At 44.3% G+C, this 23023-nt stretch overlaps 1 protein-coding gene across 2 annotated transcripts in view; it reads left to right on the top strand.

The window, feature by feature from the left end:
• Usp13 (ubiquitin specific peptidase 13) overlaps positions 1-23023 on the top strand; it is a 103814-nt gene that overhangs the window by 72751 nt on the left and 8040 nt on the right. The window contains exons 13-19 of one of the 2 annotated variants that reach the window (XM_032898534.1): positions 1923-2097; positions 8423-8511; positions 10917-11039; positions 11780-11806; positions 12444-12587; positions 14202-14359; positions 15672-15825. In XM_032898534.1, the coding sequence (XP_032754425.1) occupies positions 1923-2097; positions 8423-8511; positions 10917-11039; positions 11780-11806; positions 12444-12587; positions 14202-14359; positions 15672-15825 (870 nt within the window). Of the gene's footprint in view, positions 1-1922; positions 2098-8422; positions 8512-10916; positions 11040-11779; positions 11807-12443; positions 12588-14201; positions 15826-23023 lie in introns of both variants that reach the window. The other variant, XR_004387385.1, reaches the window with a different exon arrangement.

Below are 23023 nucleotides of genomic sequence, written 5' to 3'. Positions count from 1 at the left end.
GGGAGGGAGGGAGAGAGGAAGGAAGGAAGGAAGGAAATGGCTTATTTTGAGTCAAAGTTACAGCATAGATTCCACCATGAAAGGAAAGTCATGCTGACAGGAGCTCGCTATATTACCTTTCCAAGGCAGGAAGTAGAGGGAGATGAATGCCCTTATTTGACTTGCTTTCTCTCCTTGTGCAGTCTAGGCCATTGATGGTGCTACTCCTCTTTAGGGTGGATCTTCCCACTTCAGTTAGCCTAATCAAGATGATCCCTCACTGGCTTCCCTCAGGGCTAAACTAATCTAGATAATCCCTGACAGCTGTGCCTGCAGGCTTATCTCCTAGCAGGCTGGAGAGCCTGTCAGGTTGACAATCAATATGAACCATCAGAGGGAACTATCGCTTTTCCTTGCTCACCTCAGCTTTACACATTCTGTTCAGTTCTGTCAGCCTCAGTGATAAAGACTTCAGTAAAATTAATGTTGGTGTGAAAGTCTCATGGCAAATGGAGTGTACATGCTATAGGAAGTCCTCTGTGTGTTTAAGGCTGGGGATGAAGAGGGATCTTTTTAAATGCAAAATGAGGAGCTTGGTGGCACACAGTAATTCCAGGCTTCAGGCTGAGCAGGCCATCACTACAGAATCATCATTCAGGGAAGGCTGTGGTTCCAATGTTCTTGTGCTGGCTGGTGTGTCAGATTTAAGCATAGGACCCCCTCCTTTAACCCTTGCTTTCTTTCTTTAGTTGTTAGGGCTTGACAGAATGGAGCCATTTGGATCTTAATAGTTTTCACAGTTCTGTGATCTCTAATTCACCGTACTCTATGATTGGTACTCTTTTTGCGAAAAGAGATTTCTAACTTAGTTTCTGGATTCCTAGTAATGCCTAACCTTTGTATAGATAGAAGTAGTACTCTGTAAAGTACTCTGGAGAGAGAGGGGGTTTAAAAGCTTTTCAGAGGAGTTTTAGAAAATGCATAGGTGCACAAGCAGATCTATTAGGAGGGAATTCTTTTGGTTGTTGCTATTGTGAAATGATTGACCAGAAATGACATTCAAAGTACCTGTGATGCTGTGTCTGTGTCAAAGTGGGAGCAGATCTGTGGATTCTAAGAGGTCCCCAACCTACTTACTTCTTTTCCCTGAGTATTTGTTTGATCACTTTATAAGTAGAGTTGCCCAAGGCCTGAGGTAAATCCTCAAGGACATACTGTTTACACAACCCTGGGGGTCCAGGATCACAGTCTCAGTTGCTGGAGAAACCACAGACACCTAGTCTGGCAGTCAGGGGCTCAGGGGCACCTCTTCTCATTTCTACATTTATGTCCTTCCGTTGGTTCTGTCACTTTGGGGACAGCCTGACATTGGCAGCAGGAGCTTTGTCTCTTTCCTTCCTTCTGTCCCCTCCTTCCCCCTGCCTGATCATCCCTGAACTCAAACCCCTTGAATGAATTCCTCTGGGCCTCATCTGTATTTGTTGACCAGGGCTTTAAGTCTAGGCCTGTCAGTGTTTGGTTAGTTTTGACTTTCAGCCTAAGTGTCTTTGTGGGTGCATGTGTGGTTGTCTCTGGCTCCCACACAGCTGCAGAATTCCAGTGTGAAGTCTGTAAAGGACCAGGTACTTGGGTCACTGCAGGGTGGGATAATGGAAGAGCAACTTCCTGTGCCATTCATGTCCCACTCACAGTCTGGTCTGAACTCACTTCCCTCTAGTTGGTCTCAAAGAGAAATAGCAAAAAATAAGAGAATTTTAAAAATAGAAACAAAAAGTGTTTCTGGTTCCACAAAGCCTTTAGGTCTTGGGAAGGGTCCTTGGGCAGGCTTCTTTGGAATGGACAGACAAGACAGCAGCCCTGACGTACTAGGAAACACACTACGCCAGAGGGTGTGACTCAGGAAAAGAGTGATTGCAGGTCCTGCCTTCCTTGCTCTTCCTCAGATGAGCTGATTGCCTATGAACTAATGCGGAGGGAAGCAGAAACCAACAGGAGACCCCTTCCAGAGCTGGTACGAGCCAAGATCCCATTCAGTGCCTGCCTTCAGGCCTTTGCTGAACCAGACAATGTGGATGATTTCTGGAGCAGTGCTCTGCAGGCCAAGTCTGCAGGGGTCAAGTGAGTAAGGCATGCTGTTGATGGGGAAGAGGGGGGCCTAGTGAGGTGGGGGCCAAGTGAGGCTGGGAGGGGACTAAGTGTTCTGAGAATCCTTGTTCATGAGGGTGGGATGGGTTGTGATGTACACCTGTAGCTGTCTTTCCCTTCACTTGATAAGGCTGACCAATAAGACAGTCCTATAATTTGGATTATGCTCTGGGATTGACAGTATTCACCGTTTTTTTAAATAAATCAGAATTGTGGTTTATTTTGTAGCAAAATTTTTTCCCTTTCTATTCCTTTCCCTTCCTCCCTCTCTCTCTCCCTCCCTCTCCCTCTCTCTTTCTTTTCCCTCTTTCCCTCTCTCGCTCTCTCTTTCTTTTTTATTTCTTTCTCTCTTTCTTTCTTTCCTCTTATCAAGAGAGTAGAGTAGAGTTGAGAAACACCCTTGTTCCCATATGGCAAGAATGATAACTGGTAAAGAAGTCACAGAATTACTTTTGGCAGCCTTCCATTTGTCAGTGTCACTGCGTTGTCCTGTAATCTTATGGTTAAGTTTCTGCATAGGCCTTGGTTGATTGTGCCTCCCAGGGAAGTCTTGGGAAAGCCAGGATGGCATGAACCTTTGCTTGGTGAACTGCTTACAACTGAGTCAGGAGATAGCTCATGCTCACAATGTGAGCCTGGCTGTCAGGTACATGTATTTTCTTTTCTCCGTTTGGTACCTTAATTTATTTGTTACTGACAGTTTTTGACAACACACTTCATACTTGCCACATGAGTTGGGGACAGAGTGTATGTAGAGACACAGAATAAAGGGCTCCTGGGGGCTCTATCCACTCAGTTCTCCCTCTTACCCTCTTCATTAGGATGTCTGCTTTTTCTTTCTCTACACTCCCTTTCAGTGCTGGAGATTGAATCAGGATTCTACAGATGCTCAACTCTATCTGAGTTATATTCCTAGCTCTTGGAGCTTGTTTCTGGAATTATACTACATTCCAAATTATACATTCGAAATGTTCTTTGGCCCTTCCTTTCAAAGGTGAGACCTAGCACTCACGTGACAGAGAGAGGGCTGTGGCTGCCTGTTTTTTGTGTTTTTGTTTTTTTCCTGCAGCCTGGCAGCCAAGGCTGCCGACTGCTGCTGTGTGCAGCTCCTGCAGGACTCTGCTTTGCTTCAGACCAGACCACACATGTCAGAAGTGGGAAACCCAAACAGCTACTTTAAAAAATAATCATGTAGAAATGCATCTCAGTGGGAGAGTTGAGTTTCTGCTTAGTGTGTGTGGACTTAGGCTTGATCTTTGAACTACAGAAAACAAACAAGGCTAAACAGTACCCGGCCCACAACCCCACAACCATGTCAAACCAGAACCGGAAAAAAAAAAGGTGCCATTCTTATAGTAAATAAGTTTGAGAAGGTGCATGTGCAGAGAGGATTAATAGCCATTCATCTTGTAATTTTCCTTAGTAGACTTTTCTGTAGTCTTTCCTTAGGTCAGTTTTGTTTCTGGAGGGGCACCTCTGTTTGTGTGTGTCTGTGTCTGTGTGTGTATGTCTGTGTCAGTGTGTATGCATGATGGAGTGCACATGTGCCATTCATACAGGTCCGCACTTACTCAGTGTGTGTGTGGAAGTCAGAGGACAGCCATGTCTCACCTCACTGAAGGAGCAGGGGGATGATTGAGGCATATCACTCACTGCCTGGCTTTCCATAATTTGTGACTATCTGAACTCAGATTCCTAAACCCATGAGGCAAGTCTTCATCCAAAAAAGCTATCTCCTCAGCCCTCATATGCTCGTTTCTATGTGTGAGTAGAATTAGCATTGTATGGCAATTGCTATTACCTGAAGTAACCATCCGTGTGGTAAAGAAAAAGGATAGAGCTACTGAAACACCTACTCTTTACTGCCTACCTGGAGCTTGGGATTCAATTTCTTTTGAATACTACTCTGGTTGTGTTTTGAGATAGGGTTTTACTGTAGCCCAACCTCCCACCCAGCAGTATCACATTTAATATGGTCATAGCAGTGCAGGGTAGGTTCCAATGGTCTCCAATTTTACAGATGGGGCAATAAAAGGAGAAGCAGTTGGCCAGTACGTGGCAAGCTTGGGAGATTCAGCCGGTCTGATGGCACTCAGCGATGGCACTTCTATCCCAGGTTTATCCATGTAATCCATCGTGTCCACATATAGCCATGCTTAGCAGTCCTTACGTACTTGATAGTTTCAAATGCTAATTTTGGCATTTGGCAAAGCCAGCTAGTGAGCTTCTGAAATGTTTTTTATATCTTTTAGCAATGTAGGCTGTGACTCTACTGACATTTTGTTAATGTCACGTTGAACCTTCTTTTTGTTAGACCCAGAGATCAAAACTCCAGAAAAAGGCAAAAGGCATCTATCCTTGGTGGCTAGGTGGGGTAGTGCATACAGTGATCCCAGAACTTGGAAAGCTGAGGCAAGAGGATTAGTGAGTTCATGACCAGCCTAGACAACACAGAGAGTTCAAGGTCAGCCTGGACAACCTAGTGTATCTCTCTATTTAAAAAACAAAGAAAGGAAAGAAGGAAGGAAGGAAGGAAGGAAGAAAAGAAGAAAGAAAGAAAGAAAGAAAGAAAGAGTGAGTGGGTCGATCTTGGTGGGACTATAGGTCAGGATGGATCAGACAGTGATTTTTTTAAATCAATGCTTCTCAGCCTATGGGTTCAGACCCCTTTTGGGGAAACAATGACTCTTTCATAGGACCAAATATCAACTATCCTGTATACCAGATATTTACAATCTGATTCATAACAGAAGCAAAATTAGAATTATAATGAGGCAATAAAATATTTTTTTGTTTGGCTATCACCACAACATGAGGAACTGTCCTAAAGGGTCGCAGCATTGAGAGGTTTGAGAACCACTGCCTTAAAGTGATCCTGATAGGCTGTGTCTGGGAAGCCTGTTATTGTTTGGAGCCTTCATTCACCTACCAAACATTATGGCTCATCCTAGGCAGAGTGCTGGACAAGACCCAACTCCTGTCCAATGCGGCTGTGGAGAGACTTACACTTTGTCATTTGGGAAAGAGGAGCATGGTGTGGGCTCTAGAGTGGACTCTCAGTCAGCTGGAATGTGACCTTGGCCAGCTGACTCTCCTGCCAGCACCCTCTTTCCTATCTGTAAAGTGAGGATAACAGAAGGATTTTATTTATAGAACTGATGTCAAAGGGAGCTGAGCAGAGTAAATGCTTTGCATGTACCTGTCAGTAGCTTTAGGAGGAATGGTGTTGTCACTGTCACTATTTCGATCTTTTGTGAATGTGTGTGTGTGTGCGCGAGCGTGCGTGTGTATTTGCTGTGGGTCATGTGGTTTGCATGTAGTTGACTAATCATATTTTTGGTGCATTTTCCCCATTACTCTTAGCCAACTTTCAGCACCACACAGTAAGCCATGTTAGTCATCACGGCTTGCATTTTTTCCTTAGTAAGATGTCTTCATGACATGTTGGTGTTAATTGTAATTAGTGAACAACTTTAATAGACATCACACAACCGCTAACCCTGTAGTAGTGCCTAGACCTATCCTGAGTACTCTTTAGGGCCTGACTAATTTAATTCCCACAACAACTTTTTTTTTTATAAAGCTGATTTATGTTTTCGTACAGATTTTTTTGGATTTATACTCAATAGCCTTTATTAAAAATGTACAGCTCTCTAAGAAACACCCACAGGTTCAGTTTAGGAATGAAAGAGAAGGCAAAAATAATCTGTTTATACTTAGTCTTTTGTAAAGCACAGTTTAATGCTTTGTCAGATTTAACTGTAAACTTGATGTCCTCGAACTACTGCCAATGAGTGGAGATTCGTATCCCTCTTATTGACCCTGAGATATATGGGGAACAGTTGCAGTGTGTTTGAGTTTAAGACATTTAAATATGGGAACCATCTACACTGCCTTGTGCTCTTGTGTTGGTAGCTACCCATTACAGAGTCACCCCTTAAATTGTCCCTCCATCCTCTGTCCTAACCTCAAACCAAGCCACTGCCCAGACCCCATTTTCACCAGCCAAATTTCCATACAGCTCTTTAGCATAGAGTCAGCAACTGGCAGGGCACCAGGTTACCATTTGCATATCATTGATTTAATTAGATTTCCCCAGATTTGATATTAATGTGAAAAGAGAAGGTCTGGGGCAGGGGAGAGGGCTCAGTTGATAAAGTCTGCTCCTTAGGACTGAGAGCCTGCCTGCCTGCATGGGATCTTGTGACACTGGTGTAAAAAGCAGAGCATGGTGGGTCATTCCTGTAAACACAGTGCTGAGGAAGAGGACACGGGCAGATTCTGGGGTCCCACTGGCTATCCAGTCTCATCTGAGCTCCATGTCTAGTAGACTGAGAGACTGTCTCATAAAAATAAAGTGGAGAGTGAGAGAGGAAGAAAGACACCCAGTGTTGACCTTTGACCGACATATACATGAATTTCACTCCCTCCCTCCCTCTCTCTCTCTCTCTCTGTCTCTCTGTCTCTGTCTCTCTCTCTGTCTCTCTCTCTTTCTCTGTCTCTCTCTCTCTCACACACTCCCACATTACAGTTGTAAGATAACTTTTTCATCAGTTGAAAATGTCATAATAGCAGGTGAATTTTGTTGGCTTTCTGTAAACTGGAGGTCTTGGCCTCATTTAAATGAGAATGATGTTTATTTAGAGTTCTCAGACATCCAGAAAATCTAATTGGAGGGACTTAAAGTTTCTTTGGAGAACCAGGATAATCCTAGATCAGCCCTTTCAAGGCTGACCTCTCACAGCTGCCTTGCATTTGGCCTGTTCTTGTGACAAAGAACTTGAGACTCGGCAGGCTATGCAACTTGTCTGGGGGAAGATACAGGCCAGTGACAGACCAGTTCAGTGTCCAAGACTTTAGGGCTGATGGCATTCACTTCAGTTCCTCAGTACAACCCTGTCCGGTATGTCAAGGGGTTTTCTCTAGGGTGGCTAAGCACTATACAGCCCTGGCAGTAGATGCATGAGTAAGTTCATCTCTAGATATAAAGAGAGCCTCAGGAGGGCCAGTGGTCCACCCGGATCCTGAGTAAATTAGGAGCCTATTGAAGACTTAAAGCCACACTTTTCTCTTTGCCCATGGTCAGCCCAGTGCTGTGTCTACTATTCTGCACCAGAGGGCAGCAATCCACAGGCATTTGCTTTGTTCATTCTGGGGAAAGATGTGTACCACATAGAAGGCAATGGCTCTGATTCACAAAGTTCAGTTTGGAGGAGGAAGCTCGGAGTCTTTATTTTAAAGGGCCCTATTGTAAAGGGGACCATCTCTGGCTCATTGTCTATACTTGATTTTAGCTCAAAGGCTGAGGAACAATGTGGCCCATTGTTTACATAGACAACCAAGTTGAAAGAGGTTCTGGAAAGACGATAATTGCTGACTGAATGAGCTGGATTCCGGCACTGAGAAAGGCATGGATTTGATGTGCAAATTGAATAGTCAGTGTGCAAAAAGTGATAAACCCAAGCCCAGAATATTCTATATTTCAGTTTGAAGAGAACTCAGAATTAACTGTGTTAGTTTAAAAAAGTCAAGTTCAGGGGCTGGAACACTTGCCGCTCTTGCAGAGGACCAGGGTTTGGTTCTTAGGACTTACACGGTGTCTCAGACCATTGGTAGCTCCTGTTCTTGGGGATATGACCTCCTTTTCTTATGTCTGTGGACAAACGTGGTGCATAAATATACACACAGGCAAACAAACACCCATACACATAAACTAAAATTATTTAAAAGGTAAGGCTTAAATTTAGATAGCTTAGATGATTACCCCACAACAGAGCTAGCTGTCAGCCTCGTGCTACCAGGGATCCAGGTATTTAAAGAGACTCTGTAATGGTCAGCCTCAACCCAAGTTCTGGCAACCCCTCTCTTGCACCAGTCCAGGGCTGTGAGGCCTAGTGGGAGTAAGGCTGGCTTCTCTGCACCATGCAGGGAATGTCACAGGCACAGTGCATGCTCGACTGAGAACACATGCAGATACATACACAGGTAAGAGCACTGCAAGAATGCTGGGAATCCAAGTGGTTTAAAAGCACCGTTCAGAGCATTGCAGCGAAGCAGTCACTGAGTGAGATAGCTGCACCCATGATCACTGTGTCCCACAGTCAGCATCTTCTGTTGGAGAAGCCAGGAGGTCGAAGGAGTGCGCGAGTATCTGTGTACTGACTATCGGTTGGTTCCTCCTCACAGGGCAGTCCTTGGCATTGCCAGGAGCCCCAGACAGAGCTGCCTGTGAGCCAGGGACTGCAATCGCCTTTCTTTCTGCCTTGTTTGATTGATCTCCTCCCCTTGTGTTTCCCAGAACATCTCGCTTTGCCTCATTCCCTGAATACTTGGTAGTGCAGATAAAGAAGTTCACTTTTGGTCTTGACTGGGTTCCCCGAAAATTTGGTAGGTATCCCTTGCATGCTCTTGCTTAAACTGTAGAGTGAGCCCCTAACAAGACATGGCATGTGAAAGAGTCTGTGGGAACGTCTGCACCCGTCACGTCCGCCCATTGTTCCCTCTGTTACTCCCATTTTCTCTGGACTCACAGTCTAGGAGAAACACTGCAATAAGCAGCACTATATGCTAACCACCCCTTCACCACTGAGCTCTGGAAGGACCAGGTTCTAAGAGGGAAAGTAGAGTCCTCGTGACAGCACATCTCAGACATAACTGCATACAAGTCACCTGGGATCTATGGAAAATGCAGATCCCGATTGGCAGGTATAGGTGGGCTGATCGTGTTGCTAGCCCACCGGATGGTGTTAGCATTGCCAGTCCAGAAACCACTCTTGGAGTAGTAGGTAGCTGGAGGTATAACCTCCCTGTAGCAACCCTCTCTGCCTCTGAGATACAGCAGTGCTGTATGTATGTGATATTTATCTAAGTCATACAAATTTTCCTGCCAATCACTTGGAAACATTTGCTTTGGACAGTTGAAAGAAGGATGTGGTTTGGGTCTCATTGGACTGTCTTCCCATCAATACTCAAGGTCACTATGGAAGGATTCGTTTCCAGACGAGGCATAAAGACCTTTTCCTCTACCACCAGGGCTGAGCATGAGCGGTCTTAAGTGACCTCTAGGCTTGTGGAAGGATGTATAGTTCATCCTGTATAGCTCCTCAAGCAAGGACTTCAAACTGTTTGCCAGCCTCTTACAGATGTGTGTTTGGGCACTTGTCCAACAAAGCGATGCAAGTCTTAAGAGTCAGGCAAACACTGGTAGAAAAGGACCTGGAGAAAGGAGGAAGAACAGCCAGAGTTATTTCCTAGGGAGCCTGGTGCTCATGGGCACACAATGCCCATTTGATCATCCTTTGTGCTGGGCTATTCCCCATGTCCAGGAGACCCTTGATTTTCTTGCTGGAAGGGTTTAGGGAGCAGAGAGGGTGTGAGGGCAGGGTGCTGACCATTCCGTTCTCCACTGGTCTCTGAGAGAGTTGAGATCCTTGAGAATCTTGACTCATTCAGGCTTTGGACTGCTGTGCACAGGGTTTTTGGTTTATTTGTTTGTTTTTTCCTTTTGAGTTTTTGTGGAGGAACAAAAATGAAGTCAGATTTTATAGACCAAGTTTAACGGAATCTCCAGATAGGACCTGGATTTTTTTCCTCTCGAGGACCAGTTGTATCTGTTTTGTTAGTTTTGTTTAGTTTTGGTGGTCCTTAGAATTTAACTTTTCAATCTTAGTTTTTGTCTTCAGGTTGTGGTTTCATTTGTTTGTTTAGTTTGTTTTTTGAGACAGCAACTCATGTAGCCCAGGGTGGCCTTGAATTCACTGTGTAGATGAGACTAACATTGAAATTCTGATGAGCCCGTTTTCACTTCCCAAGTTCTACATATGCAGGCATATGCTACTGTGCCCAGCCTGCCTTGTTGCCTTTAATAGGGTTTACAAATCTGACGTCATTTGGAGGCAGTTTTCTCCAGGTCTGAAGGACAAAGCCCTGCAGATGTGCTTAGACTCACTTCTGTTCCTGTTTACATAGGCGCAGCACTAATTGTTATTAGGCTTATACATTTTGCTTTTGAGTAAGTCAAATGCAGTAGCAACTGAGGCATGAGGGTTTTATTTTTCTCCCAGATAGCCCACGGGTGCTTAAGACACTTACGATTCAGCTAGGTTCTTTTGAGCTTTATGATTTATAACAGCATCATCACAATGATTTGAGAAAAAGTATAAATTAGGAGTTTCGAATCCAGATGTGAAAGGAAGGGGGCACAGCATCCAGGAAAGGAGAGCTCCAACCTCATGGAGGGTTCCACTGTGCTCCACTGTGACAGGTTGGAAAGACGTCCTTTCCCACAAGCATGATGTTCATGTTTGGGGCAGCACAGAGCAGTGGGGTCAGTGTGAAAAGGTCACAGCAGCTACCATTGTCCAGAATAGAAGCTAAAGGGAAGCTCGGACAGTTAACAGAGGAGAATGTGCTGCAGCTTTGTGGTATTTGGAATGCAGAAGTCTAAATTTTAACATTAAATCTTGTCAACTTTTCAAGAACACCAGATGGAGTGTCTTGGCCACAGATACCCTGGGCTGCTGGTCTCTGACCTCTGGTTTACCTGATCTGTTGCTGTTCAGTGGCACCTCTGTCCCATCACTCTCTGCCCTTCTCCTGAGCCCTCCAATAACCTCTCATGTGGCTTGACAAATCTGCTGTGCTCAGTGCCCCTTAGGCTGCCTACGTACATGCATGCAGTGAACACAAGCGGATTTATGATGATCTACATGCATGCAGTGAACACAAGCCGGTTTATGATGATCTCAGTGTGGGTCTGGAGGGTTCAGTGAATACAATCTTTTGTTTTGCAGATGTTTCTATTGATATGCCAGATCTACTAGATATCAGCCATCTCAGAGCCAGGGGCTTGCAGCCAGGGGAAGAGGAGCTTCCTGACATCAGCCCCCCCATAGTCATTCCCGATGACTCAAAAGGTACCATCTCCTACTGCAGTGGTTCTCAACCTGAGGGTCACGGCTCCTTGGGGGGTTGAATGACCATTTCACAGGGATCACATTATCAGATATCCTGCATATCAGATATTTACGTTACAATTCATAACAGTAACAAAGTTATAGTTATGAAGTAACAATGAAAATAGTTTATCGTTGGGGGTCACCACAACAGGAGGAACTGTATTAAAGGGTCATAGCATCAAGAAGGTTGAGAATCACTGCCCTATTGGAAGGACATTCTCTCCTCCACCAGCCTGGAACAGTCACTGTGTTCCACCACTAATCTGCTCCCTGTGAGATCATCCTAGATACATAGGAATGACGTATACACTCTGTGTCACTGATTTTGGTCCTGTTGGCAGGTGGTTCTTGAAAGGGCTTACAGACAGGCAATACTGAGTAGCAAAAAAAGGCCAAGGTGGTTTTTCACACTGCTCCTATCAATAAAGCTCAGGCCAGAACCCTTGATTTGCAATTAGACAGTGTCCTTAGAAATACATGCAAGGATCAAAATTCTTTAACTCATTGAGCTGTCAGAACTTCCTGTTTTATTTGCATCTAAGTGCCCAGAGCCTGCTGTTTCCCCTCATTACTGTAATGAACTGTGTTTTGCAGGTGGTGTGTGTGGGGTAACCAGGAGTGAGAGGGTCTGGGAATCTCTTTTCTAAAACTATTGGCCATGGCTAGCTCTCACTTATGACCTGTCCCTTCATTTCCAGACCGCTTGATGAACCAGCTGATAGACCGTAGGTATCTTTTACAATGCTTTTGGTGTCTTACATCTGTTCCTAGTGTGCTATGTTTTAAAGACATGTTTATTTCATATGTATGAGTGTCTTGCCTGCATGTCCGTGCACTATGTGAATATCTGATGCCCACAGAGGCCAGAAGAGGGTGTCAGATTCCCTGGAACTAGAGGCAGAGGGGGTTGTAAGCCACTACATGAACATTGGGAACAGAACCAGGGTCCTCTGGAAGAGCAGTAAGTGCTTTAACTGCTGAGCCATCTCTCTAGACCACGTGACAGGTTTTTCTGTGGTAGTTTAGCAAAGATGTATTGTTCTGTGCTGGACAGTTGCAGCCATTCCTGGGTGGAAGGGTTTATAAGTTGAATGAATAACAAATGTAGATCCAATGACAATGCTCAAGTGGCCCTTATGGAACAATTCACTCCCTACACTATATGCCTCAGTTTCCTCATTTGAAAATTAAGGTAATAATACCATTTCTTCTTTATGAATAGCTTAGTAGTTAGATGGCATAAGAAGAATTCAAATTAGGACCCAACAAAATGGACCTGTTTTCAGGCAGTCTGTAGATAAGTGGGTTGAAGAAGCACACAGTTCCGTTTCTCATCCTGGGATGTTCTGCTGTGCTCTGCAGCCTCAGACATTGATGAGTCCTCGGTGATGCAACTGGCTGAGATGGGCTTCCCTTTGGAGGCCTGCAGGAAGGCTGTGTACTTCACGGGGAATACTGGAGCTGAGGTGGCCTTCAACTGGATTATCGTGCACATGGAAGAGCCTGGTAGGTGACAGCATAGAGTGCTTTTGTGTTCATGTCCCCAGTGCTGTGTCCCTAAAGATGATCGTAACCTCCTGTAGTCTGGGCAAAGTCACAGTCTTAGGCTTCTTCTAAAAACAGCTTTCTCGGTGTAACTCACTTCTCCCTTCAACATGTACACAGTTTGTCGACCAAAAGATCCTTAGAAGGAAGCGGTGTCTATTTCAAGCTGGAAATAGAAAACCCAAGAAGTGAGGCCCATTCCTTAGTGTCTTCTTTTACCTCCCTTTTGAAGGTGTCATTGCCATGTCCACCCATCTGAAGTGTGTATTCACATGAGTTTTAGTCACTTGACAATTAGGCAGCTAATTCATTCTAGAATATTTTTATACACCCAAAAGAAATGCTATAGACAGGAGGTGTCTCTCTCATGCCCTCGGTGTCTCCAGTACCTCACGTTCATTGTCTACTCTATGTGTATTCTACAACTCTTAGGAATTTGCCTATTTTTTCACAACTCATATAAATCTAATTGTATTGCATGAGGCCTTTTGTGCCAGGTTTATTGCTTTTCATGATATATTTAGGGTTTTATGCTGTAGCATGAATGGTACCTCCTTTTTATGACTGTCTAGTATTCCATTGTATGGCTGTACCACAGTTCATTTGTCCTTTCCTCATGGGGTGATAAACAGTTGGGTTGTTTCTTCATTTTGACATTTATTAGTGCTGCTGTAAACACACACTTTCTTATGTGTGTGGATTTATACTTTTGTTTCTCTTGAGCAGAACTGATGTAGTTCCGGGTCTAACTTTTTAAAAACTGTCAAACAGTTTTACCCAATGCTGAACCACGTTGCACTCTCACTCATGACAGATGAGGGGCCCAGTTTTTCTGAATTCTCACTGTTAGTGATTTTGTTAGAGTGGTTCCTGGCCATACCATGGTATGTCACTGTTGTTTAAAAGGTATTAGTGATTAATGATCCTGGGCATATAATGAGTTATTTGCCTTTTTATTATTGAGCTCTAAGAGTTCTTTTTAAGTTCTAGACACAGGTTTCTTCTCAGACACATGATTTGCAGAGGTATCTTTCTGCTTTGCTATCTCTTCCCTTCTTTAATTCTTTCTACTAAATAGATTCCTTTTACATTTTGATGAAGTCTGGCAAAACTTTTTCTTACTTTATGAGTTATACTTTGTGTTGTACACAAGAAATTATCACTTACTCCAATGTCACAAAGACTCTGGTGCCTGTGGTTTCTTTTGATTTAAGAAAATTAAAATTAATTATTAAATGAACACCTTTAGTTCCCATTTTAAGACAATGATCCATCTCGATTTGATTTTGCCTGTGGTGTGAGGAGGGACATCTATCTTTATGGTTTTGTAATGCACATAGCCAGTTACCCTAGCACCACTGTTGAGAAGGCTGTTTTTCCTGCTGGAAACTCTGCTTGGAAATCATCTGATCTATGGGCTTTCTGACTTCCCAGTTCTGTTAACTTGACATATATCTCTAGCTTTTCACAAGATCCCTTGATTTACAACTTTGTAGGTATTTTCCCTCATTACTCCTAAAATGTCTGTTTTCAAGACAAAACCCAGAAAATTTTGAGTATAATTATTTTCCTCAGATTTTGCTGAACCACTGGCCATACCTGGGTATGGAGGGGCTGGGGCCTCTGCCTTTGGTGCTACCGGACTGGACAACCAACCTCCTGAGGAAATCGTAGCTATTATCACTGCCATGGGATTCCAGCGCAGTCAGGCGATACAGGCTCTACAAGCAACGGTGAGCACTGGGGACTGTGAATCTGGGACTACTGACCTTACTGGAGGTGGTTTTCAGTTTGGTTTTTAGCAACAGAGATCTCCCAAGGCCTTTTGATCATTCTACATCATCTGCATCTGACTGTGTCCCATCACACCTCCTGAAGATTCATTTGCACGCAGTATACCCAAAATTAAACTGAATGAACGAGGGACTCAGGTGGTCAACTTATGTGTAAGGGGATATGGAACTGAGCAAGGTGATCAAGACGTTGAGTGTTCCTTAGTGGGGCTCACAGATCTGCTTAGAGCATGACCTTCAGAGCAAAGAGGTGCCAAGGTTCTGGCTTGGGAAGAAAGTTCTTAAGATGAGAAATCATGCTTTTTTGATATCAAGACCTTGGACAAATAGGCCCGAGGTTATCAAAATATGTCTCAGAGTTCTCTACTACTGGTTCCCTCTACAGAGAAGAGGTTCTTTTGGTAGTTGTGAACATCTCCGTTTATTTGGAGACAGGGTGTTATAGGTATCAGTTTAATACTTAGGGAAGTACATTCAAACCTACCCTCCCTTGTCACATCAGAATTCATTCTGAGTAGCATTCTGCTCCTAGGCCCTTTTGCTTGTGCTGACCAGGTTCCTTTTAGGACTTATTGCCGAGGTCATAGTGAGTTTTGGTCAGGTCAGGGGAATTTTCCCTTTAAAATTCTCAAACTATTTCAACCAGAGATTTTCCCCCTTGGGTGCTCTCTTGAGCCCTACTTGTATCATTGAAGTTTCTACATCCAAACAAATCCTTTAGCTTGTTAGTGCTGTCACAAACAGGGGAAGGTAGAAATAACTTCATGATGGGTTGGTTTGAACCATTTGGGATTCCATTAAAGCGACCATTAGCTAAGGCGTCATCTGTTCTCCAGTTCTTCCAGTACTTAAGACATGGAGGCACTGACCCAGTGTGCACATTGGCATCTTCACCTCACAGAATCATCTGCAGAAGATGCAGTCGGTCAAAAAGATAGTGCATATAATGACTTTGGCTGCAGAAAGGGCTGCATGCGAATGCTGACCTCTTCCCTTTTACACCCTTGTCATTGGCACCAGCCTGCAGCACTGCTGAGCTAAGACAAGTGGAGACTCCATAGCTGATGTGCTGCTCTGAACCACTTCCTGGTGACTGCAGTGGGGTAGGGTATAGGTGGGAGAGTGGCAGTGTCCAAGCCTCTGACTCAGAAGTATTTGGCACCAGTTCGCCTAGCTGCTTGACATCTGGTGCAGATGTTCGGAACTCGATGAGGCCCGAATGTTGAGTGCACTGTGAACTTCCTTTCTTCAGAACCATAACCTGGAAAGAGCACTGGACTGGATCTTCAGCCACCCTGAGTTTGAAGAGGACAGTGACTTTGTCATCGAGATGGAGAACAATGCGAATGCAAACATCATGTCTGAGGCCAAGCCAGAGGGGCCCAGAGTCAAGGATGGGTCTGGAAGTAAGTCCCAGCCCTAGGCATCACCTCAGCAGTCATGAGTATGTTTCAGTCACAGCTTCCCCTCCCTCCGTGTATTGGAACCTCTGATGTCAACCTTAGTATAGAGCTGTCCTCTCATATATGGTGTATCCCGCCTCTTTGGCTGCCATGGTTTGATAAAAATCTAGATAATGTAGAGTCATGCTACAGGAATGTTGGTGTGTGTGTGTGTGTGTGTGTGTGTGTGTGTGTGTGTGTGTGTGTGTGTGTGAGAGAGAGAGAGTGTGTAGGTACCAGTTTAGACTTTTTCCTTTCTATGTGTGTTAGATGTTGAACCAAGGCATTGCCTTAGCTAGGCAAGCACTCTCTCAATGGAGCTACAATTCCAACCCAATTTCTTCATGAAGCATGACAGCTTAGGCCAAAAGAAGCATTAATATTCACAGAGGAATGCTTTGAATGTAGAGAAGCAATCTTAGATCCAGGACTCTCCCATTTCCAGGCTAACAGCTGGTAGTTTTCTGAAGAGCTGTTCCAAGATGGTGAGGAATGGTGCCACAGGCAGACTGGTTCTGTTTCTCAGTAGCTAAATGTTGTGTAGTGGCTGGATAGCACTATCATAAGCACTTTGTATACAAGAATTCCTTGAATTCTTACTGTAGCCAATTTCACAGGTGAGAAAATGGGGTGGGGAGAGTATGTACTGTTTCTAAGGTCATACAGGTCCTCGGTGGTAGGGACAAGTTTAGATCCATCACCCTTGGTCTTACCATCATGAGATCCTCCTCCTGGACTGTCATTTCCTGTCAAATGACACTTAGCTTTTTAGACTGCCATATAACATGCTCTACAGTCACAACCCAGCCTACCATGTTTGTTACTTCTGCATCCTTCTTCCTGCAGCCTGTACCACATCACCACACTCAGCCACCATCCTCTCTTCCTGCCTGCTTTAGGCCTTTGTCAGATGAATCCCTATTTGTGAAATCTCCCCTCCATCACTGAACCCATGATATCATCACCTCGTGTTCAGAACTTGGCCACTTGCTCTATTCTCCTCTCTTTCCTCCTATTCTACCTCCCTTCATCTCCTGTCTTTCCCTTCTTCATCTATAAAATGGACATTTATTGACTTAAATGCTTTATTTTAGCTAAGTTGGAAAAGAATAAGATACAACTCTTCCAAATTTCCTATTCATCTACAATGGTGGATACCCAGGTTTTTCTAGATGTTGAATTTTACCCTTGCAGAACACCATGAAAGTGTGTTCAAGCATCTTTTAAGACACTTGAATCAGATCATGGAGTTGAGGATGTCAGTGGGGATGGAGGGTTGCTAGAAATCCTCTGAAAAGGTACTTAGTAAATATATCTATATTACAACTTTCGAGGGCAGAGAGAAGGGATCCCCAGAGCAAGCCTCCAGCAAAACCCACTATCTAGGTGAGCTCTGGATTTGATTGAGAGACTCTCAGTGATTAAGGCAGAAAAGCAATCAAGAGCTAATCCTGATGTTTATCTTGGGTCTCCACATGCACCCACACTGAACACTATACACATGGAAACAGAAAAAGAGAAGAATATAATTTATGTAATGAGCTGTGATAGGCCTTCACTTATTTTATTTTTAGACTAAACTTCTTTTTAGACTAAATTTTCAAGGGAGAGAGGCAAACTTTGAAGGCTTTTGCAGCTCCCTGTCACATGACCTCCAGAAACAACCTGGGAGTTTATTGGGATTACTTACCAGGAATACGAGTGAGGAAAGGGGGCTGCACCCCACTCTGCATCACTAAAATTCCCATCCCACTCTGGGTGCCTTCCTAGAGCACTAAAGTTGCATCCCTGGAGCACAACTTGTAGGAGGCTCCATTGAAGAATCTCTTCTTCACAGAAGTTGTTCACTGCCCTAGAACCTTGGAGGAGGGCGTAGCTTGTGAGTCCTGTAAGTTCAGAGTTTTCTGAACCTTGTGAGTCTCCTTGGCTTCTGTAGTTGAAAGAACCTCCTCCTCTCCTCTCTCTCTCTCTCTCTCTCTCTCTCTCTCTCTCTCTCTCTCTCTCTCTCTGTGTGTGTGTGTGTGTGTGTGTGTGTGTGTGGAAAAAGATGAACATCTCATAACATACAGAGAGAGAGAGAGAGATTCTGATTACTTTGCCAGGCCAGCCTCCAGGTGTAACTCCAGAGGGACTTCAGATGCTTAAGCGCCACAGCTATTGAAGGCACATTAGAGATAGAGAAAAACACACAAGGCTCAGGGCCCATAATTTGTTGCCTATATCTTGTCTATAGCTTCTACTCTAGTTCCACATTCACACAGGCTCTCCCAACAGCCCTAAGATGGCTTTCAGGGTCTCCCTTCAGTTATGTTGGTTATGGCATACACAGAGTGGTTTGTCCCAGCCTTCTCAGGTTCCAAGAGTCTGACTCTTATATCCATTCAAGTTGTTGGTCCCATACAGGGCAGCTCAAAGTTGTGCTGAGGAGAGCAGTATGAGCCTTCTGAAAGCCTGGTTCAGATGTGGTCTGGGACAGTAGAATCTTACTTCAAAACAGGTCAGCAATGCAAAGGGTTGGGCTCTCCTCAAACCTGCCCAATTTGAAATGTAGGGTACCCAATATTCCACTGTTCAAGAAGCCTGATAGGAAATGAAGCCTTTCCTTGAGAACCACTCCCTGAAAGGCAGTATTAGGGTAACATAGCTGTAAGAAGGTGGAGAGTGGCTACCAGAATCTTCCACACTAGCGTAACACTGCACCCAGTAAGTTAGGCACCTGACTCAGAAGTGATTATTGCCAAGGCAGAGGCTCAAGGAGGACATGTGCAGAGGCTGCAACTAGAATATTTGGGGCTATAAAGAGTTGTAGGCTCAGCACCTAAACATTTAGAATACCAAATAATCCCAAGTCTGAAAGTTTAGAGTCTTGACGTGATGTCTCAGTGAAAAATTTTACACCTGAGCTCATGGGATGGGTTACAGTCAGAGGCAGGCACTCTGGAAATAAGTTACCTTCCAGCTAGTTTTAAGAAATGTGTATGAAACATAAAGGAATTTTCTGTTTGATCTTAGGTCCCAACATACACAAATATTTAAAAACAAAACAAAAATGTCTGGAATCTTGGGCACTTCAGGTCCCAAGCATTTTGGGTCGTGGCTAATGAACCGACAGGTGCTTCTGTTTTTCTGACCGAGCAAGCAGTGTCACTATCAGCCTTCAGGAGGCAGCTCTTGTCACAGCCTTGCATGCCAGAGGCTTGCTTCCTCCTTCCCTGCTCACCAGGAGGAGGAGATCCAATGGCTGCTAAGCTGCCATCACATGCCTCCCTTTCTCCGTGTTTCACGCCTGCCATCTATGTTCATGTCTCCGATTGGGTTGGAGGTGAAAGCCCACTTTTCATCATGCTTTCTTATTGCTGGGCCTTTCGAATTTTAGACCTAGTGCCTCATTTTCTGTTGAGTGTTGAACATTTTCTAGACGGGGAAATCAAGTCTTTATTCTGGCCTATCTGAGCTTTACTTGATAACCACTCCCTAAAAGCAATATCGGGGTAACGTAACTGTAACAAAATCATCCCCATTCTATGCCGTGCTTAATGAGTGTTTAACTTTTTAAAGAACCTACTGATTGCTGGTGTAATTACCGTATGATTATGCGTGATTACTCCAAGCCTGCACCCCTCCAGCACTGCTGCTGTGGCTCCGATGGCTTCCACAGCGGCTGAGAGTTTTCAACCAGGAAGCAGACACCCATTTCATCTGCTCAGTACTCGGGCACCCGGACTTCAGAGCTCCCACCTTGAGCGATAGTCAACCCCCTAAAAGAAATAATCTGGAGCCCATTAGTTTACATCCAACTGTAGATGCCTGAGGACTATTACATTTGGAGAGACATGATCTTCATAATTTGAAGCGTTATAACGAGGATGGGGAATGGGGATACAGCTCCGTGTTAAAGAGCTTGCTTAGCACACAAAGCCCCAGACTCCGTTCCCAGGAACAGAGAGACAAACGTACAGGAGTTCATACGTAAGCATATGCCCTGACTCTATTCAGAAGATGGCGTCTCAGCACTATGGGTAGAGCCTGTGGCTTTCTGACACTCATGCAGGCTCAGTGAGACTGGAGTTCTGAACTTTTAGGCCACAAAACAAGAGAAATGAAACTAAAGAAAGTAATTTGGAACATATAGGCTAAACTGTGCGAAAGGAGACAGCGCCCTCTGACAGAGAACTCCAGACACTTGTCGGTAGTCCTGCCTTGAGGAATGGGCAACCATAGCAATGGCTTCATTTCTTCCATCACTGCTAACCACCCTACACAGATACTCTCATTGTGTGGCAGCCTGGCCTGCCCCGGAACAAGCACAGGTCACTGGAGCTGTCAGGAGAACATATGGGAGAGTGTGGAAAACCTAGCTCTCTTGAGTAACAGACTAAGATGCTGGGGTTAGTTTTGTCTTTGGTCCTTTAGGGAAATCTCAAGCAATCTCAATTGCTAGGTGGCTTGTTCTTGGAGTTATTGTGGCTGATGCACCTGGTTTTTATTGTTTCTGGGCTCCATGGCTAAGACCGTTGGGAGCGTGGGCAGGTACAGAAGAGCATATGTAGCACTTTAAATGGGTAGTGTCAGTACTCTCTGTCTCAAAGGGTCTGGATGCTGTCAACTGGATTGAGGTATCCAGTTGTAATTACAGTAACATAATGTGAGCTGTTAATATTGGAATGCAAATGCCAAAGGTGTTGTAGTATAGGCAATGGGAGTGAACCACTGGGCCTTACCGTCTACCAGCTTTTTTGGTACAGACTGGGGTCATGCCCTCAGGAAACACTGGTGCTGGTTGTGTATAGTAATTGCTTATGACAGTGGGTTCATGTCAGGTGCTCTGATGCTGGGGTTGACTGGTAATGACATGTAAAGTGTGATTTGCAAGAAGGTGAAGTCATGACTTTTTCAAATGTGAAGTGAATATACCTCACAGATTAGCTCATTGATGGAGAGCCAGACACTGCCACTACATAAACACATCTGAATAACTAGGATATTCACTCTTATCTCCTGTTGACTGATTACTTTGTAGTGCTTAGAATGGAACCCAGGACCTTGTGCACACCAGGCAGAGCTCTACTACTGAGTCACAGCTCGAGCCCAGGATGCTGGGCAAGGACAAGTTAACAAAGAAAGGTTAGGGTAAGCTTGCCTGGGTTTGATGAAAGACAGATGTGTTCACACTGCATCCTTGAACATGTGGGTCCCATGGGACAGAAACTGGTTTTTATCTCTATTAGCCAAAAGGTACAACTTGGCAGTAGCTTCTTAAGTTTGGGACTTCAGCAGTAAGTGGTGAGATGAACCTAGTTGACCCTTCAGACTGGAGGCAGCGGCTTACTCTAGTGTCGTTGCTATGGGTAATTTTGAGTTATTAGAGTACAACCCTGACGTTGTACTTTCAGATTTTGACAGTCATGTTCACACCTATATCACACTCCCCTCATTTCTTTTTCTCCTCCCACTAGAACAAAATCAGGCTACAGGGTGGACTTTGACTCATGAGATCTCTAACTTCTGGGTGATCTCTGGGTGACCTTTTACTCCACATGACATTCAAATGGCGTTAACCTCTTTGACCTTCAAGCTCAACCTCTTTGACCTTGAAACTTTGATGGAATTTTGTTGCATTATATTTAGTCACACTGGGAACCCTGAGATTGTGTTATTTACTGAAAAAAGTTTTTTTCTCTAATTGCGTGTGGCTCAGCCGTTAGCACACACCTTTAATCCCAAACAATGAAGGTAAAGTTGATTTGTAGAAGGAAGCACCAATGTTTGAAATGAAATGAATTGAATGGCAGTTAAAGTGACAAATCAGAAAAAGATTTGACAGAATAGGATATGCCCATCTCTCAGGAGAAGAAGGAGAAAGCTCCTCAAGAGAACAGTGCAGAGGGAGAGATGAAGGAACTTTTATCAGGACAACGGCACAGAGAGAGACCACAACGGTTGCAGAGAGAGACCAAACTAAACATGGATGAAGAAAAAATGAGCGAGAGCATGAGAAGGAACCAGAAGATTAAAACAGATTGCCAGAGTTCTTATGAGGTCAGGCAGAGCAATTCAGGAGAGGCAGAGGCAGAGAGAGAGAGAGAGAGAGAGAGAGAGAGAGAGAGAGAGAGAGAGAGAGAGAGAGAAGCCAGATTGAATCAGTCAGCTTGGAGAGGAATTTGAAACACAACAGCTGAGTTGAATCAGCCAGCCAGAATTCAGAAAGATAGGAGAGGGTAAGCTTATTCAGCAGTAAGTCTCAGAGGCTGAAAACATTCTAGGCTTAGATAAGATTGTCCAAAGGCTAAAAGTTTCCAGGAGTAGGCCTGAGTTAGCAGACTGAAACAGAATGTCTCAGGGAGACAACAGTTTATCAGGAGAATAAAAGTTACTTTTACAGAATTTATCAGACAGTTGCTTTCTCAAATAGTATAGAGTACAGTTGATATTAAGTTGGATGGATGGGGATGGTGGTGGTACCATGTGATAAGCAAGCAAGCAAGCAAGCAAGCAAGCAAGCAAGCAAGTAAGCAAACAAACAAAAACAACCCTCTCCCTTCGGAAAGACAGATAATTTTCATAACATTCACACAGAGCAAGTTTTGTGTGGAAGAAGAGTGCTTGTTTCACAGGTCGCTTGAGCCTGGTTGTTCAGAGGGCTACCCCTTTGCAGATGGACGGCTGTAGCAGTTGTTCAGGCACAGCAAACTGTTCCAGGCTCTTTGAGTGTGTCTCTGTTGGAAGTCAACATTTCTGAGCTAGTTCTTTTTGTCTCAAGCTGTGTTTTCTCTCTGTCTGGGAAGGGATGTGCAGGGTGAGGCTGCTGTTTTGGGACAGGATCTCAGGGGACTGGGAGAAGAACCATGGTAGCTTTTCTATTGGCTTTAGTCATTTCAGTCTTTTTGGAAACAGAGAACAGTTTGCATCTCTGGCCTACTTAGCTTGTGCAAATGGGTTGAAAGAGATTCTTCTCTCTTTTGCTCTCAGCCCCTAGTAGGAAGTTTTGAATAATGCATGGGAAAGTTGCTTATATTGATAAACAGTTAATTTAAATTACGGGCCTGGGATTCACACTAACCTTCAAACTTTTATGATCCTGGGTATGTACATGCATTTAGTTCTTAACTGAGGAGGAGAGAGTGCCTTGTGGTCTGGTTTTATGTCAGCCTGACACAAGCTA

The sequence above is a fragment of the Rattus rattus genome, chromosome 3 (genome assembly GCF_011064425.1).
Source record: "Rattus rattus isolate New Zealand chromosome 3, Rrattus_CSIRO_v1, whole genome shotgun sequence".
NCBI classification, from domain to species: Eukaryota; Metazoa; Chordata; class Mammalia; order Rodentia; family Muridae; genus Rattus; species Rattus rattus.
The sequence above is the reverse complement of the archived record's forward strand: the minus strand, read 5'-3'. Positions and strand labels throughout refer to the sequence as shown.